The sequence below is a fragment of the Ochotona princeps genome, chromosome X (assembly GCF_030435755.1).
Source record: "Ochotona princeps isolate mOchPri1 chromosome X, mOchPri1.hap1, whole genome shotgun sequence".
Lineage (NCBI taxonomy): Eukaryota > Metazoa > Chordata > Mammalia > Lagomorpha > Ochotonidae > Ochotona > Ochotona princeps.
This window is the reverse complement of record NC_080865.1, coordinates 70,877,244-70,892,439: the sequence shown is the minus strand read 5'-3', so window position 1 is coordinate 70,892,439 and position 15,196 is coordinate 70,877,244. Positions and strand designations below refer to the sequence as shown.

Genomic DNA, 15,196 nt, shown 5'->3' with positions numbered 1-15,196 from the left:
CGTCCAAGTATTTGAACCATTTCTGCTGCCTTCTAAGGCATTAACAGGGAGCTGGATTAGATATGAAGCAGATGGTACATCAGTATGGCACGCTGGCATCACAAGTGGTGGTTTAATCTGTTGTGCCACAACGCTAGCCCCAGGTTTATCATTTAACTTCATTTTTCTCAAAATCTCTGAAGTACTCTCATACCTGAGATGAAGTCAACAACCTTTATTTTGCGTCTTACCAATAAGATTAAGCAGTGATAGTGAATGTCATCATAAATGTGCCCATGGGATAAATTTCAGGCTATCAATCAGGATTTTAAAAAAATCTTTTTGATAGCTTTCCAGTAAATCACTTCCCATAATTATTCTTATTTTTTCAAGAACAATTTATTTGCTTGTTTATGAAAGGCAGAGTGGCAGTGACAGAGAGAAAGTGAACCATATTGCAGTTCACTCCCCCAAGGGCTATACCAACCAGGACTGGATCAGGCTGAAATCAGGAACTCAGAACTCTATTCAGTTGCTACAAGGGAAACAAGGTCCCAAGTAGATGATAGAACATTACCTACTGCCATCTCAGAGACACTAGTAGGAATGTGGACTGGAAGTGGAGTACCCAGGACCCAAACCAGCATTCTGATAAGGGTTGCAGACATCCCAAGCAGCAGCTGAGCCACAATACCCCTACCCTGCTTTACTTTTGCTGTACCCACTGCTTACACCACACTATTCCATGCATGGATACTTTGCCGGAGACTGTTCAGGGTTAACACCAGCAGTCTGAGAAAGAGTGAGACAGGTCTGAACAGAGCGGTCTGGGAACAAACTGCTAGCGGCATTCTGTGTGCAAGGCAGCAGTCAGCCAAAGGCCAGAAGCCTCAGAGGAGGTGTCCTCTTAAGATAACGAGTTCACGGAGCTCCATTCCCCTGTGGGAGGAAGCCTGTTCTTCAACTCCTCTGGTACATGATGATCTTCCCGTGGTCTCGGTGGCTACTTAGCAGTAAGACTGGGGATGTGACCTTAGACTATTGCCACATCAGTAGAGAAATTTGTTACCTAGAGGAAACCTTGGTCTCACCAACACTGCTACTCCTACCTTTACAATCTTTACCTTGTCTCTGTCTCTTGTCTACTTGTGCAACATTACCCTCCATACTCTGATTCATGCTGCACAGGTTGCACTAAAACTCTCACCTTTTGATGGAAAATATTTCTTGGAATTTTGTCCCATGTCAAAATTCTATCCATCCAGTGTTGATCCCTTCCTTCTTTATGTTACTATGTACTTGATATATACCTTCAAATATGTGCTTACCATATTGAACTGCAGTGATTTGTTAGCTATCTACCTCTCCTTTAGTGTAAATGTATTTTTTTTTTGGCATCTCAAAATCAATTTAGTACAGTACGTGGGACATAGCCACATTCACTAAGTACTTAAAGATAAATAAAGAAAAATAAAGAGAAAAAATGATACACAAGTGGTCAAGTGCCATAGCAGCAATACATGTCTTCTTCGCTGCTGTCCTTCAGTGGTTTCTCATGTTCAGTGGTTCTCATGGCTTATTCAAACCTGAAGTCTTTGTAATGTCATGATTGTCCATACTAAGGTTAATTGCTAAAAACATTATTTCACTTACGTAGCCTGGTCTCTCAAGTCACTTATAAGTTGGAAATTATGAAGGCTTCTGCATGTAATTATTCAGTTTTACATAAATTGTATATTCCTCTTATGAGGTGTGATGGATTCCCAATATTCTTCATTCAGGACACCTTTATTTATTAAAATTGGAACTAATTTGCATGAGAGAAATGGAAAGGTTTACAACAACTTTAGTCTCCAGAGTTGAGAGCAATCCTCAACACCAGACATTAAAAATGTGATTTCACAGTAATTTAAGAGAGAGGAATTTGAATATTACTGGTAAAACCCTGGGAATAATTACTTCAAGATCACTTGAAACCTTAACTCATTATAGTTTCAAAAGTCTCCTGAGGTACTTTGTCACCATTCCTATTATGTTACTTGATTCAACTGAATGCTTACATTTTGCTAATAAAAGAAAGCCTGAAGTTTATGCAAAAGCGATTCCATCTATCATTTGCTTAAGGAAAAATATTAAGTATTTCCAGTGGGTCCCTCAATATTCTATAATGCACTGTAAGACAGGAAGGAAAAAGACAGCACAGTCCCTGATCTCAACAGATTATTAGCACCAGAATTTCTTGTGTTGCCACAGTGAATTGAATTTCACTTTAGAAGAACTCCAGACTTCTCAGCAAGCTTACTATGAGGATCAATCAAACCAAAGCAAGGCAATATCACTGTTATTGCTGAATATTGTATAGAAGCAGTGATTTGGCAAAGGATGCACTCGAAAACACTGTGGTGCCCTTAAGATAAGCTACTCAAGTAGCATTTTAGATGTTTTATTCATATTTTAAATTACAAATAAGCAAAGATCCAAAAATTAAGAGAAAATTCCTCATAAAATCCTTCTTTGCAACCTGAGTCAGTACATGAAATACAGAAATAAGGCATGCCTTGGATTCAAGGAAGGAGCTTTTTGTTCTGCTCACCTACCTGCTCACAGAAGTTAACCAATCAGATGACATGCACAGGAAATAATTATAATGAAAGGAAATTCAGTCCAACCAGATTAGGTAGCTTTAATAGGACTAGAAATTGTGTCTATCACACGATGTCATCTGGTTTATTTGTAAATCTTATCCAACACATATAAACTTAGCTTATTTTGAACATGTTATCAATTTTAAGCTATCTAGCCTATTGTTCCACTATATCTGAAACACAGAAACCACTACATATTGCATAAAGCAGTCAGTCAATTTGGCTATGAAAGTCTATATAAAATGGGAATGAGGGAGAGGCTTACCACTAAATCCTTACAACATGCTGTTGAAGTATCTTTTCTTGTCAATCCCAGGAATACATCTTCAGTTCCCACCTGCTGTTGGAATACAATCTCATATCTGAAACAAAAAAAGTCCATGATAATTGATATCAATGAAAGAGTAATGACCTGTGACACAGCAGAAATATAGAAACTTATGAGGACATACTACATACTATTTCAAAAACAAAAAGGACTAAATAAAGTCCTTGCAGTTCATCAGGCATATAGAACACAAAGGAACAGATGTCTATAAGTGCAGGTAAAAATATCAAAGATTACTAAATAGAATTACTATTTTACACATGTTTTCTTTTTAATAAGTTTTGTTGATCTATTTTATTTGAGAGGGGCAGAGAGAGACTGAACAAGAGAAAACACACTCCCATCTACTGCAGCAGATAGGCCTGGGCAGGCTGCAGCTGGGAGCTGCGAACTCAATTCAGTTGTCCCACATTGGTGTCAGGAACTCAACTATTTGAGCCATTCCCAGCTGCTTCCCAGGCCACACAGTAGTAGGAAGCTGAAATCAGGAGTGGAGTTGGGACTTGAATCCAAGCATTCTGATACGAAATATGTGTCTCAAGCAGCATCCTAACCATCAGGCCAAAGCTTTCCTTATGATGGTTTTTCTGAAAAAAACTTTTATAGCCGGCAAATAAAATGAATTAAGGGAATTTCAAAAGATTCTAAAATAATTAAAAGGAGGGAAAAAAAGAACACTCCTGAAAAACAATGGGTCAGACAAACAGTAGGTCTTTACACATGATTTGATGGCAAGAAAGGCAGCTCAGCCTGTATACCCAAAGTTGAATTCATTGCTCCTCCAACATACTCCTTGTCAGAGTCAATGACTTCACCATTTACTTAATCACTCAAGCCAGTAATTTGAGCATCATCTTCCAACCTCCCTTCTTATCCTTTTATACCTTCCATCAAATGTCAAATATTTCTTTTTCTGTAATTATTTTATTTTTATAATCTTTGCATAGTTGATTAGGGCACAAAGGGTTAAGAGCCACAGGAAAGTGGGTAAGACCATTGTTTCCACATTATTATTATTATTATTATTATTATTATTATTATTATTATTATTTCTGTATCTGGGGTAAGCAGGGAAATAAAAGGAGAAACTCCACCCAGTTTCCCACCCATCACAGGTCCCCAAAGTGGGGCATGCTCTGAGGGTCCTGCTCAAGTGGTTTTGATAGTTCAACAGTTCTGAATTGCTGCCAATCTCGTCATTCCAAGCACGATGAAATCTCTCCAGAATGCACTGGCTGACGTAGTTCGCCTTAGAGTCTCTGCCCAGATTTTCACTGCCAAAACGTGCCTGGGGTAGTGGATTGTTTTGTTCTGTCCTCCGTCCTCTGTTGTGGTACCAGGTGTTCTCTGCAGGTTCCGATGGACTGCCATATCCTCCATGTGCACTTGGATATGCTGCTCTGTCTGAGCCTCTGAGGAGGCTCGGCTTTGACACATGAACTCCATGGTCAGACCATGGAACCTGCAAATTCTCTTCATGGTTGGGGTTCTGAGTTCACCAGTTTAGTTGGAGGGATCCCCAAAGAAACTTAATCTGAAGTGATCCCAGACCTGATTCTTGTGTGTACTTGCCATACAGGATCCAGCACAGTCTGTCACCCCAATCAGCTTATGCATATGCTAGTGGTTGCAATTGCTGGGTTAGTTCTGTTTCCAACTCTGTCTTCCACGTGAACCAATGGTTGTTGCAGTCCAGCTCGATCCTGCCCAGAACACTCTTGGCCCTTACACAAACCAGTGGGAGCTGTAGTCTAGTCGGAGTGACCCACAAAACCCCCACCAGGCCTGCCCTCTGCCCTGGTTCCCATGCTTGCCAGTTTGTACCGCAAACTGGACCAATCTGTCCCACAGCTCTCATAGATATCAATGGATATCATAGATATCAACCCAACCAGCCCCCTATCCAACCCACACAGGTGCCATTCTGTCTGGCCACCACTGCCCCAGTCCTGGTTTTCATGCTCTCCAATGGGAGTGATAACCCAAAAGGGAGGTGCCCACTATTTCCCTGCCAGGCTACTCCCACTCCTGGAACATGCACTCTCCAGGTGGTTCTGCAGTTTAACTTGACAGAATTAGCACCCAGTACCAGCATCTACCAGCTGATGCTGTGACAAAGTCCAACCAACCCACACTCACTCTAATTCATTCTTGCACCCTAGGAGCAGTCAGCCCAGCCTGGCTTTCCCCTGATCTAGCTCACATGAGGCCCACAAGTGTTATAGCCCTGCCTGTTCTGGTCTGCTCACATTCCAACTCACGCTTTCCAGTGAGAGTGGCAGTTCAGCCGGGGAGCCCTCCACATTCCCCCTACTGGCTTTACCCCCTCCCTCCCTGGTTCTCACGTGTGCTGGTTGGGTGCTGTGGCCCAGTTTGGCATGGCCTCTGTTGCCTCAGCATTTGTCAGTGGGTGTTGTAGCCTGACCTGACCCAGCCCACCCCTAATTCCAGCTGACACTGGTGAGGGTTACAGCCTAGCCCAGCCCAGCAGGCATCCAATCCCAGCTGTAATATGTACTGTAGGTGTTGCAACTGAAACTGGCCCAACCCACACTCTGTTTTGGTGTTCGGATTTGCCAGTGGGTGATGTGAACTGGTTCAGCCTGGTCTGCCCCCGACCTATGCCAAATGTATACCGAGCTCCTCCATCAGAACCTCTCCTAATGCCAGATCTCGCGCATACCGGTAGGTCCATGAGCCAGCCCTACTTAGTCCACCTCTTGTCCTAGCAGGAACAGTGGCCTTTTCTGACTGGCCTTCAACCCATTCTGGCTATTACTGTTGGATGTTTCAGCCCAGCCAAGGCTTGTCCATACCCAGACACAGCTCACACATGGCTCAGTAAGGGCAGAGACCTAGCCTAGACTGTCCTACATCTACCCTGGTCCTCCAGAACACCAGTGGGTGCTGGAGTCTAGCCCGGCTTGGTGTGCCCAGTCCAAGTCCACACTGCAGCCATATGCAGAACAAAATACAGCCCCCCACTCCGGCCCCACACTCACCCGTGAGAACCCCAACCCAGGCAGGGTGTCCTCTTAGCTCCCCAACCAGGCCTATTCCCAGCCATAGACTGCATGCATGCCAGTGGCAAACATCAAATATTTCTTCAAACGCTTTCAAATAACCTTATCCCATGCTCTGATTATTGTTTCATTTGGCTATTTAAGATTGTGTGTGTGTGTGTGTGTGTGTGTGTGTGTGTGAACTTCCCGTTCTTTTACCGATTGAGATATCTTGAAATGTAATTTCCTAAGGAAGAAAATAAAGATTAAAAACCTTATAAAGCAATTTGCTCATATCTTTAATGAAGTGATTCATTTAAAGCTTCATGGATGTTCTATTAAATTTCATGACTGAGTATCATGACAGAGAATATCAAATTTCATGATTGAATGTAAAAGTTTACTAAAATTTAGAGCTTCCTGCATGTGAATGGCTGACATTCATCAGAGACTGACAAATGAGTGGCTTATTTCTCACCTTTCTACTGATGTGTGGACACTATATAAACGTAATCTGAAATTTACTGTTCTTTCTTAAAGTGCAGACAGAAATCTCCTTTTTTAAAAAATGAGGTTAACAGCTTTTCAACATTGTTTATTGAAGAATATTTCCCTTACAGTTTATTATCTGTAGTGTTCCAATGTTTCATTTCCACTTTCAGAACTGATACAGAAGACATAAGCATTATTATTTTAAGGTATTGGATAATTTTGTAGTCAGAATCAGAAAAGTTGTCTGATAAGTTGCCACAGAAGTCACTAGGAATTTATAAAGTGCATTATAATTTAGTGAATTTTTTTCACTTTTTTGTTCTAGTTTTTCTTGTAATATATATTTGAAAGGCAGATCTACAGAGAAGGAGAGACAAAGAAAAAAATCTTCCACCCATTGGTTCACTCTCTAAATGGTCACAATGGTTAGAGCTGAGCCAATATGAAACCCAGAGCCAGGAGCCAGGAGTCTGTTACAGGTCTCCTGCGTAGATGTAAGGTCCCTAGGCTTTGGCTCATCCTCCACTGCTTTCCCAGACCACAAATGGGGAGCTGGATGGGAAGTGGAGCAGCTAGGAAATGAGCAGGCACCCAATGTAGAATACTGGTGCTTGCAGGTGGAGGATGTGCCATCACATTGGCCACTGTTCATCTTTTCTAAATATTCAACCAAGATTTTATTTTAAAGTATATGTATTTAAAGCTTAGATCATTAAACCAATAGTTTCATATGTGTATTAAAATTTACTTTAAGTGAATAATGAGTGATTGTTAAAATAAGAATGAATGAATGGCTATATATGATATTAATTCTGTTTCATATTTATAATTCCATGGCATTGAAATGGCTATAAAGCAAGGCTTGAATCTTGGTTGCAAACTACACTGAATACAAAGAATAAGGCTGAAAGATCTAGTAAAGAAGTCTGGGAAATAACTGGTAACTGGAGGGAGAACATAGCCTTTTATCAAAATTATAGAACATTAAGTAATTAAAAGCAGGTCTTTGACACATAAAGATGGTTTTATAATTTGGTTTGTATGAATGCTTGCTATTTAATGGGCTGGTTTTCAACCACTGTTAGTTTCACAGTATACAACAAACTGACATTAAATACAAATTCATAATGGAAATGATTGCATTTTTCATTTTTTGCTAGATAACAGCTGAAAGGAAGGTGTTATGTTTTATTATTTGTTTCTGCTCTAGAAGGAGAAAAACCATCAATTATACATCCCTTCTGTGTATCACTGCAGCTTTATCTTTTATGTGGTGCAAGCTACTTTATGAATCTTGTCAAAAATAGGATGATATCAGATGACACATCTACTTAAACCAATAAACACATTTCTGGCTTCATTTGACTTACTCTGGGATTTCTCTAACGTCCCACATGTCATCATGCTCTGCTCCTTCTGGAACCTCTTCTGGATTCCAGATGTCCTTGCTATTTTCATCACTGGTTTGAGGGATGACTGTGAAGGAAAACAAGATAAATCTGAGTCTTTTGCTTGTTTTTTTTCTCTCTCTCTCTCTCTAAATTGCTTCTGTTCTTCTTCACACTCATTTTGGAATAACTGAAGTAAAGCATTCTCAATTTGTTATCACCAGCTCACATTTTTTTTGGTCAAAACAAGCTAAATTATCAACAACTGATTTTAAGTATTCATCACCACAGAATCAATACATTGCAGAAGTGCAATGATAATTACAAAATGTTCAGAAAAAGCACAAAGTCAAAGCGAGAAAATAGCACAGTATATAATCCAATTACCTGGAGATCATCCATGTTGGCGCTCACTCTCTGTCTGTCTCCCTGTCTCTCTCTGAGTCTCTTTTTCTCTCTGCCTCCTTCACTCTCCCTGAGGGTACCTCAAAAAGTTCATGGAAAAATGGAATTTAAAAATGAGTTGGTTGGGGCTAGTATTGTAGCATAAAAGGGTAAGTTGCTGCCTACAACACCAGCTTCCCTAATGGGTCCCAATTCGTGTCCCAACTGTTCTCCTTTAGGGCCAGCTCCCTCCTAACAGCCTGTGAAAAACAGTGGAAAGTGGCTCAAGTGCTAATGCCCCTGCACCCACATGGGACACCCAGAAATAAGCTCCGGGGTATGGCTTTTGATCAGCTCAGCTCTGGTCATTGTTGCCATTTGGGGAATGACCTAGTGTATGGAACAACACTCTTCTCTCTTTGTGCCTGTCCTTCTCCTTCCAAATTTGCCTTTCAAATAAAAATAAATTTTAAAAACTACTATCAATTAAAACACTGAAAGCAGTGGAGATAATGGCACATATGAACTATACAGGAAATCTCTCTCCTGCCCACAGTGTAGAACTGCACATATTCTTGGGTTTCTATCTATTATCTTTTTTTTCCTTTTTAAAATTTATTTATTATTTTTAATTCATTAATTACATTGTATTATGTGACACAGTTTCATAGGTACTTGGATTCTCCCCACCCTATCTATTATCTTTAAATGTTTAAAAGTAGACATGCAAAAACACAGCTTATATTTTGGTCTATTGTGTGTCATCAAATGGAGAGTCCCGCTAGATGCAGAACATTACTTTGAGTTCTTTTCAACATTTCCAGAAATGCACTTGATTGTCAAGTTTTCAATGCTGCCAATTAGTCTGAAATTACCTGCTTCTATTTAGCACGCACTTCGTAAAACCTAACTACAGATTTATATGTAACATTTTATAGATGACTCATTGCCCTCAGAATTCAGAAATTATTAGGCCAATATTATTGGAAATACGGGCAGCGCAGCATAGAAATGCATCCAAATTTGAACTAATTTGCCATGGAGTATCTGTTGAATAAAGCAAATAGTCTCTTGAGTATGTGCAGCAATAATGACAGCAATTTAAAAGCCATCCACAGTCCTCTTTTTGGCCATTATTTCAATTTTTTCAGATAAAATCTTCCACAATTAGCCACATTCATGAAAGAAATTCACTTCCTCTCCCTGCTCATCTTCTGGTAATTGTGATTATGACCAACAGAATGGAGCTTCCTGTACTTTCAAGGCTTTGTAAAAATGTTCAGCTCTTTGAATATGCAGAGGAAAATTGTTTGAAAAATATAAGAAATTACTTATTTTACTTCATTGGATCTATGATCTTATAAGCTATCATATGGACCTTATTTATAAGTATTTTAATACAAGATAAACATTGTGTAGTAATTTGCTTTTGTTGTGCTCTCCAAAAGGCTGTTAGCTCAGTCAGGGAAAGCACTCTATTTTGATCTCCATCATAGTTTCAGAAATGATCTTACTGCTTGTTATTCAGTAGGCTGTAAATACCTGAGTATGAAATGAATCAATGATGAGATTTTGAAGTTACCAGACTATGGGAGGGCAGAAGATAAAAGAATTAAACGTCTTGGTAATCAAGTAATAGAAAATAAGAAGTTATCTAGGGGCAGCATGGTGGCACAGCACGGTACTCCTCCATCCTGTAGAGCCAGCATCCTCTACTGGTGCCAGATTTTATCCTGGTTGCTCCACCTTTGGTCCAGCTCTCTGCTTACAGCCTGGGAAAGTGGAGGAGGATGATCCAAGTCCTTGGGCGTGTGCATACATGTGGGAGACCTGGAAGAAGCTCCAGTATCCTGGTTTTGGGTTGGCTTAGTTCTGGCCATTGTGGCCATTTGAGAAGTGGCCAACTTCTTTCCTCTCCTTCTCACTGTGTAAAATCTGCCTTTCAAATTAAAATAATTTTTTAAAAGTTATATAGTCACACATGACTTTCTCAGTTATCATTCCCATGATTGTTTTAGTTTATTATTCTCCATTTTACAATGAGTCAGGTTTTATACAAACTTATTTAATGTTATTTGAAAGGCAATGTCACATAGAGGAGAGACACAGAGAGACACAGATGAGGGCTCCCACATGGATTCAGAGTCCCAAGGACTTGGGCCATCTTTTGCTACTTTCTCAGGCTATAGATAGAGAACTGGATCAGAAGTAGAGCAGCCAGGACAAGAACTGGTGTCAATATGACATGCTGGCACCACAGACAGAGATTAGCTTGATATGCCACCATGCTTGCCCCAGATCAATTTTTTTCATGAAATCTTTGCAGGTTATGGTCAGCATTATTTCAAATATTATTTCTGCTCCTTTTTCCCACAGGCTGAAGCTTAGCCTATTATGCCACAGCATCAACCTCAAATTACTTGTTTAAAAAAAAGGCTGGCAAAACTTAAATATATTTATTATACATAACTTGATGTTTTAAGGTATGTACATGTTACGGAGTGGCTAAATCAAATGAATTAATACTTGTACTGCTTCACATATCATTCCTGTGTGGTGATAACACTTGAAGTCTGCTATCAGAAACTTTCAAGGCTATGAGTATAGTACATTGCTATTGAGATCATGCTAATAAGTACTGGTTTTAGTATCATTCACCCTACAATTTTTCTATCAAAATATATATTGATCTACACTGCTTTGTTAAATAACTTACTTTTGACCTCTTCTTTTTTTGGTGGTCCAATATTTCCTGGTCCCATGGCTCCAAGAGCAGATGAAGAATTTGACTGGAGGAGAAAAGTCCAAGATTCTATAATTACCACTTGCATGACCTGTGTCTAAATAAATCTGACAAGCTTTCCATCTAAATATTTAAAGAGCTTTCCAATTTAATACAACAGAGAGACAGATGCCAATTACTGCTTTGAATGTGCTTTCTTATCCTTTCAAAAAAAATTCAGTTTAATAAACTCTAGGGCAGCACTGATCTTAGGTCAGACTAAATACTCAGCTCCAATTCAGTGAATCTTCTATCACTGGGGCTAGGGAAATGAGCCACACTCATCACTCTGATGGTTAGAACCAGGTGTTGGTATAAACGCATCAACACGTTCAGATTTCAGCAGCGGCTGATCATTGTTAGACATGAGGTAGAAGTATGGAAAAATTTCATAAAATAAAAGCTAACCACTAAGTACTTAGACTTCAAATGATCAATTAAAAATCCTGATAACTGATTTTACATCTTTGTTCTATGGTGCTCATGTCACTGAACTAATGAATTTCATCAACAGCACCGCCAAATTAATAGTGTCAAATACATGCTGAATCATATGACTCTTTTTTTTCCTGCCATCTTTTGCACAAATATGGCTACTTCCACACAAGTGTCCCTGACTCACCAATACAAGAACACTATTTATTGTTTCAACTAACTACCATATAGCATTCATCACACCACCAACCCACCTAGCAGCAATCATTTCCTTGGTCTTTTTCAGGGATTAGCTAATGTTTCAAGAAAATCCCAATTTCTTAATAAATGTTCTTGCCGATGTCAGACTAAGCAGCTCCAAATCACCCAATTGTTAATATACAAATAATTTTCTTAGATTCTGGCAAATGAACATCTCCAGCTCTGCCTCCTCAGGATCCTACCCTCACCTCCTAAGAATTCATATATGTTCAGGAGCTAGGAATTTTTGGGGGGTAAGAGGAGTAGTGTCTGAACTTAAAAGCTGTTGAAAAATCCCACCTGGATTTTCCTTATGCCAAATGAGTCCAACAGTTATAAATTAGAAATTGATCTATGATATCTTAACAGTGTCTGAGGCAGTAACTATCCCCAACCTACCCCTGAAAAAACAAAAAAAGAATGAATTTCAAAAGTTCTATGTTTGTGGTTAACATGGTACAGGCATTTTTATGTGAAAATCCCAAGACAGCATTCTGGATACCATTTCCTCTTTTTAATCACAAATGTCATATAAACATGCAGCGTTTTCTTAAATTATTAATCATCAGAATACTAACAGTCAATCAGAATAAAACATGTCATGGAACATGAGAGTCTCTTGCTGAATGCCTCCTTCCAGTGGAAATTAAGATCAGTAGAAACAAAACTCTAAACATTCCCTACAAATCTGGCACATTCTCCAAGAACAATGATGATTGAATCAGTTCAGTTTGTTAGCTTACGCAAAAACCAAATAACGAAAAATAAAAATTTCAAGTGAAGCGATGGAATGAAATAATGCAAACATTGAAAATCATCTGGCAATTGTTTTCTACAAGAACATTACTTGATCCTCTACTGCAAATCTATAGGCAATTATCCAAGTAATTTATCATTGTAATTCATACCACTTTGCAATACATAAGAGAGTCTGAACATCCTGTGAAACTTATTTCCCACAGGCCTTAAGATACACTCAAGGAGTTTGGAAAGCAACAGAATACTCTTTTCCCAATTTGCTAAATTCTTAGCTATCATATAAAAGAGAGACATTTTAAATGAGCCAATGCATATGCAACCATTCTCTGCCTGTTTTTAGCAAGTGTATTTTCATATCACTCTTGTAATTATTTTAGAGTTCCCCAGATTAATACATGTTAAAAATGAAAGGAAGTTTCTCTCCTGGAAGATTTAATAGTTCATTAGAAACATTAATTATTTTCCCACAGTTATGATACTCTAATTCTATACCCTCTAATAATATCTGTACTATGGTGTCTGAATGACCAATTATCTCAAAATTGCTTATAACCTAGATATACAGAATCATACATTATTATAACAATTTTCCTTTACAGTTCAGAAAAATGATGTTATGGTCTCTCTGTTCTCATAAGCACTCATCTTGCTCCCAGAAGCACTGCTATGCAAATAAACATCTCCAGGCAGAAACACCAAAGGGAACTAAGCTTTGTAACCAGGGTAAACCTTTTTCTTTGAATTTGTTCCAGTTATAAGTTCCACTTCACTGTATCCAAGAATGGTGCTGCTCAAATGCTTAATACATCTTTTTCTAAATGGAATATCCCTTTCTTCCCCAGCATGTAGGCTCTATAAAATTATTATTTTGCTATTTCAACTAAAGTAGCAAAAGTGAGTTTGTTTTCCTGACCTAATTGTCACACTGCTCTGATTTTTTCCTCCTATGCCTTATTTGTTGTATCTATAGATTTAATGCTCTTATTAACACCTTAATTTTTCTGTTTGGCCTCCAATAAGACTTTTCCCTGTTGAAGTTTCCTGTTTCCTGATGCTTATGCTAAGATGACTCAGTTCGCCTCTTTTACAAAGTTCACTTCCATTTCATGTTTTATTTAATTCTACCCTGTTCCGCCTAAGCTCTTTCAGGAGAATGGAAGTTGTCCATGCAATATACACCTAAGCCATGAGCTTTGTTGCCTATTTAGAATATATTTGCTTTCCTACATTGTAGCAAACAGCAGTTTTTGGAGGAATAAATCTATTTGTATGTTCACTGAAAAGGGTTTACTAGTGGCAAACTGATCATAATAATGACAAATGTTATTAAAGTAATTTAGGTTCTGCTAAATATGAAATTTCTGCCTTGAAATTTGTCTGACTTATTATAGGTGGTCTGATAGCTAAGGCCCACTGATATTTATGGAGTTGGAAAATGGAAAGTAAGGGGTTATAGCAATGTATTTTAGTTATTCTAGGAATACTGGAAACTGCTCAACCTGAAATTAAGCCCATCTTGCTGCTGCAAGGCTGGCTGCCTCACCTGTCCTGACCCCAAATGCTGTTCAGCTAATTGGACTACACAGTTCTATTTCAGCACGTATCAAAAAGCGAATTTCAGTAGACTGAAGCTAGTTTGTCTTATTAGTTTTCTCAAAATATTTTCTGCTTTGCTAAATTAAAAAAAATAACGGGACTAGCACTTGGGGATTTGATTAATCCTGGATAATGAAAATGTGTGTTTCATAGAAATACTATCTGGGCATAAACAGTCCTAACTATCCATTTTTTTTGCCATCGTTGCCAAGCATTCTTTGAGCATAAATATAAATGACAAACATTTTGTAATGTGGCTATTGCTGCCATAGTTACAGAACCAATTTCCTATTCAGTGCTCAGGTGGTTTAGAAAAAAATATAATTATTTCTGCTAGAGATGCACTAGAGGTTACACTCTCATGCATAATCAGCCTGCAGCCTCCTGTAAATGTATCAGATGACACAGCCTAACTCCAGGTAAGATAGGAACCACTTGTTCAAATACAGTTCCACAACTTCACATCAACAGAACTAATTCATTTGTAAGTAAAGGGCCACCTGTTCAGAGTCAAAATCATCTTCTTCCTCAGGATAAAGCAGCTTAGAGAGGGCTTGCAGAGGAAACATCTCCATATTATCAGGTTCCACAATTTTCACTTTCTTCTTTTCAGTTTCTGTTTTCACAGGTTCCATACTCTGAAGAAAAAGATTGGAAAGCAGTAATTCATTTTTCTGTCTTATTTAAGACATGAGGTTTTTTATTTGTTTGGTTTTTGATTTTTTTATCCTACTTCATTTTTTCAATGGGTAGGTTCCTCTATACTCCCATTCTTTCTTGAAATCACTCACAAACCCCTTCAGAAACATGTATTTTGTGAATTCACAAGCCTGGGATTACAAGAAAACTCAAGCACTCAGCCTGAATTACTAAATGTATTCAGTAATTCTAACAAGCATTTACTGAACACATGGGTTCTGAGGTTTTAGTGTGTTGAAGAATTACTTGAGGACTTGGTTATAAGTGCAGATTCTTAAACCTTCTCTCTAGACAAAGCACATATCAGTGTCAAACAGATGATGCATCACTATTTGCGAATGTATTTCTTATGTTTTTATCCTTTTGTGTATGCTTGTTAGACAGCATGTTCTATTTAGTGAGCTGAAAATGATGTTGCTTGATGGATATGTCCCAATGAACTTTGTTCATTTCACACTGATGGCTCG

General features: G+C 38.6%; 2 protein-coding genes across 2 annotated transcripts in view; one reads left to right on the top strand and one right to left on the bottom strand.

Annotated features, from left to right (window-relative positions):
• NUP62CL (nucleoporin 62 C-terminal like) overlaps nucleotides 1–15,196 on the top strand; it is a 100,165-nt gene that overhangs the window by 2,590 nt on the left and 82,379 nt on the right. The window lies entirely within an intron of this gene.
• The window catches only part of DNAAF6 (dynein axonemal assembly factor 6), a 44,335-nt gene that overhangs the window by 22,777 nt on the left and 6,362 nt on the right, over nucleotides 1–15,196 (bottom strand). The window contains exons 2-5 of the mRNA XM_004590245.3: nucleotides 14,531–14,668; nucleotides 10,935–11,007; nucleotides 7,817–7,922; nucleotides 2,890–2,986 (exon numbers count right to left, since the gene is read on the bottom strand). Coding sequence (XP_004590302.1) covers nucleotides 2,890–2,986; nucleotides 7,817–7,922; nucleotides 10,935–11,007; nucleotides 14,531–14,665 — 411 coding nt within the window. The 5' untranslated portion in view covers nucleotides 14,666–14,668. The remainder of the gene's footprint in view (nucleotides 1–2,889; nucleotides 2,987–7,816; nucleotides 7,923–10,934; nucleotides 11,008–14,530; nucleotides 14,669–15,196) is intronic.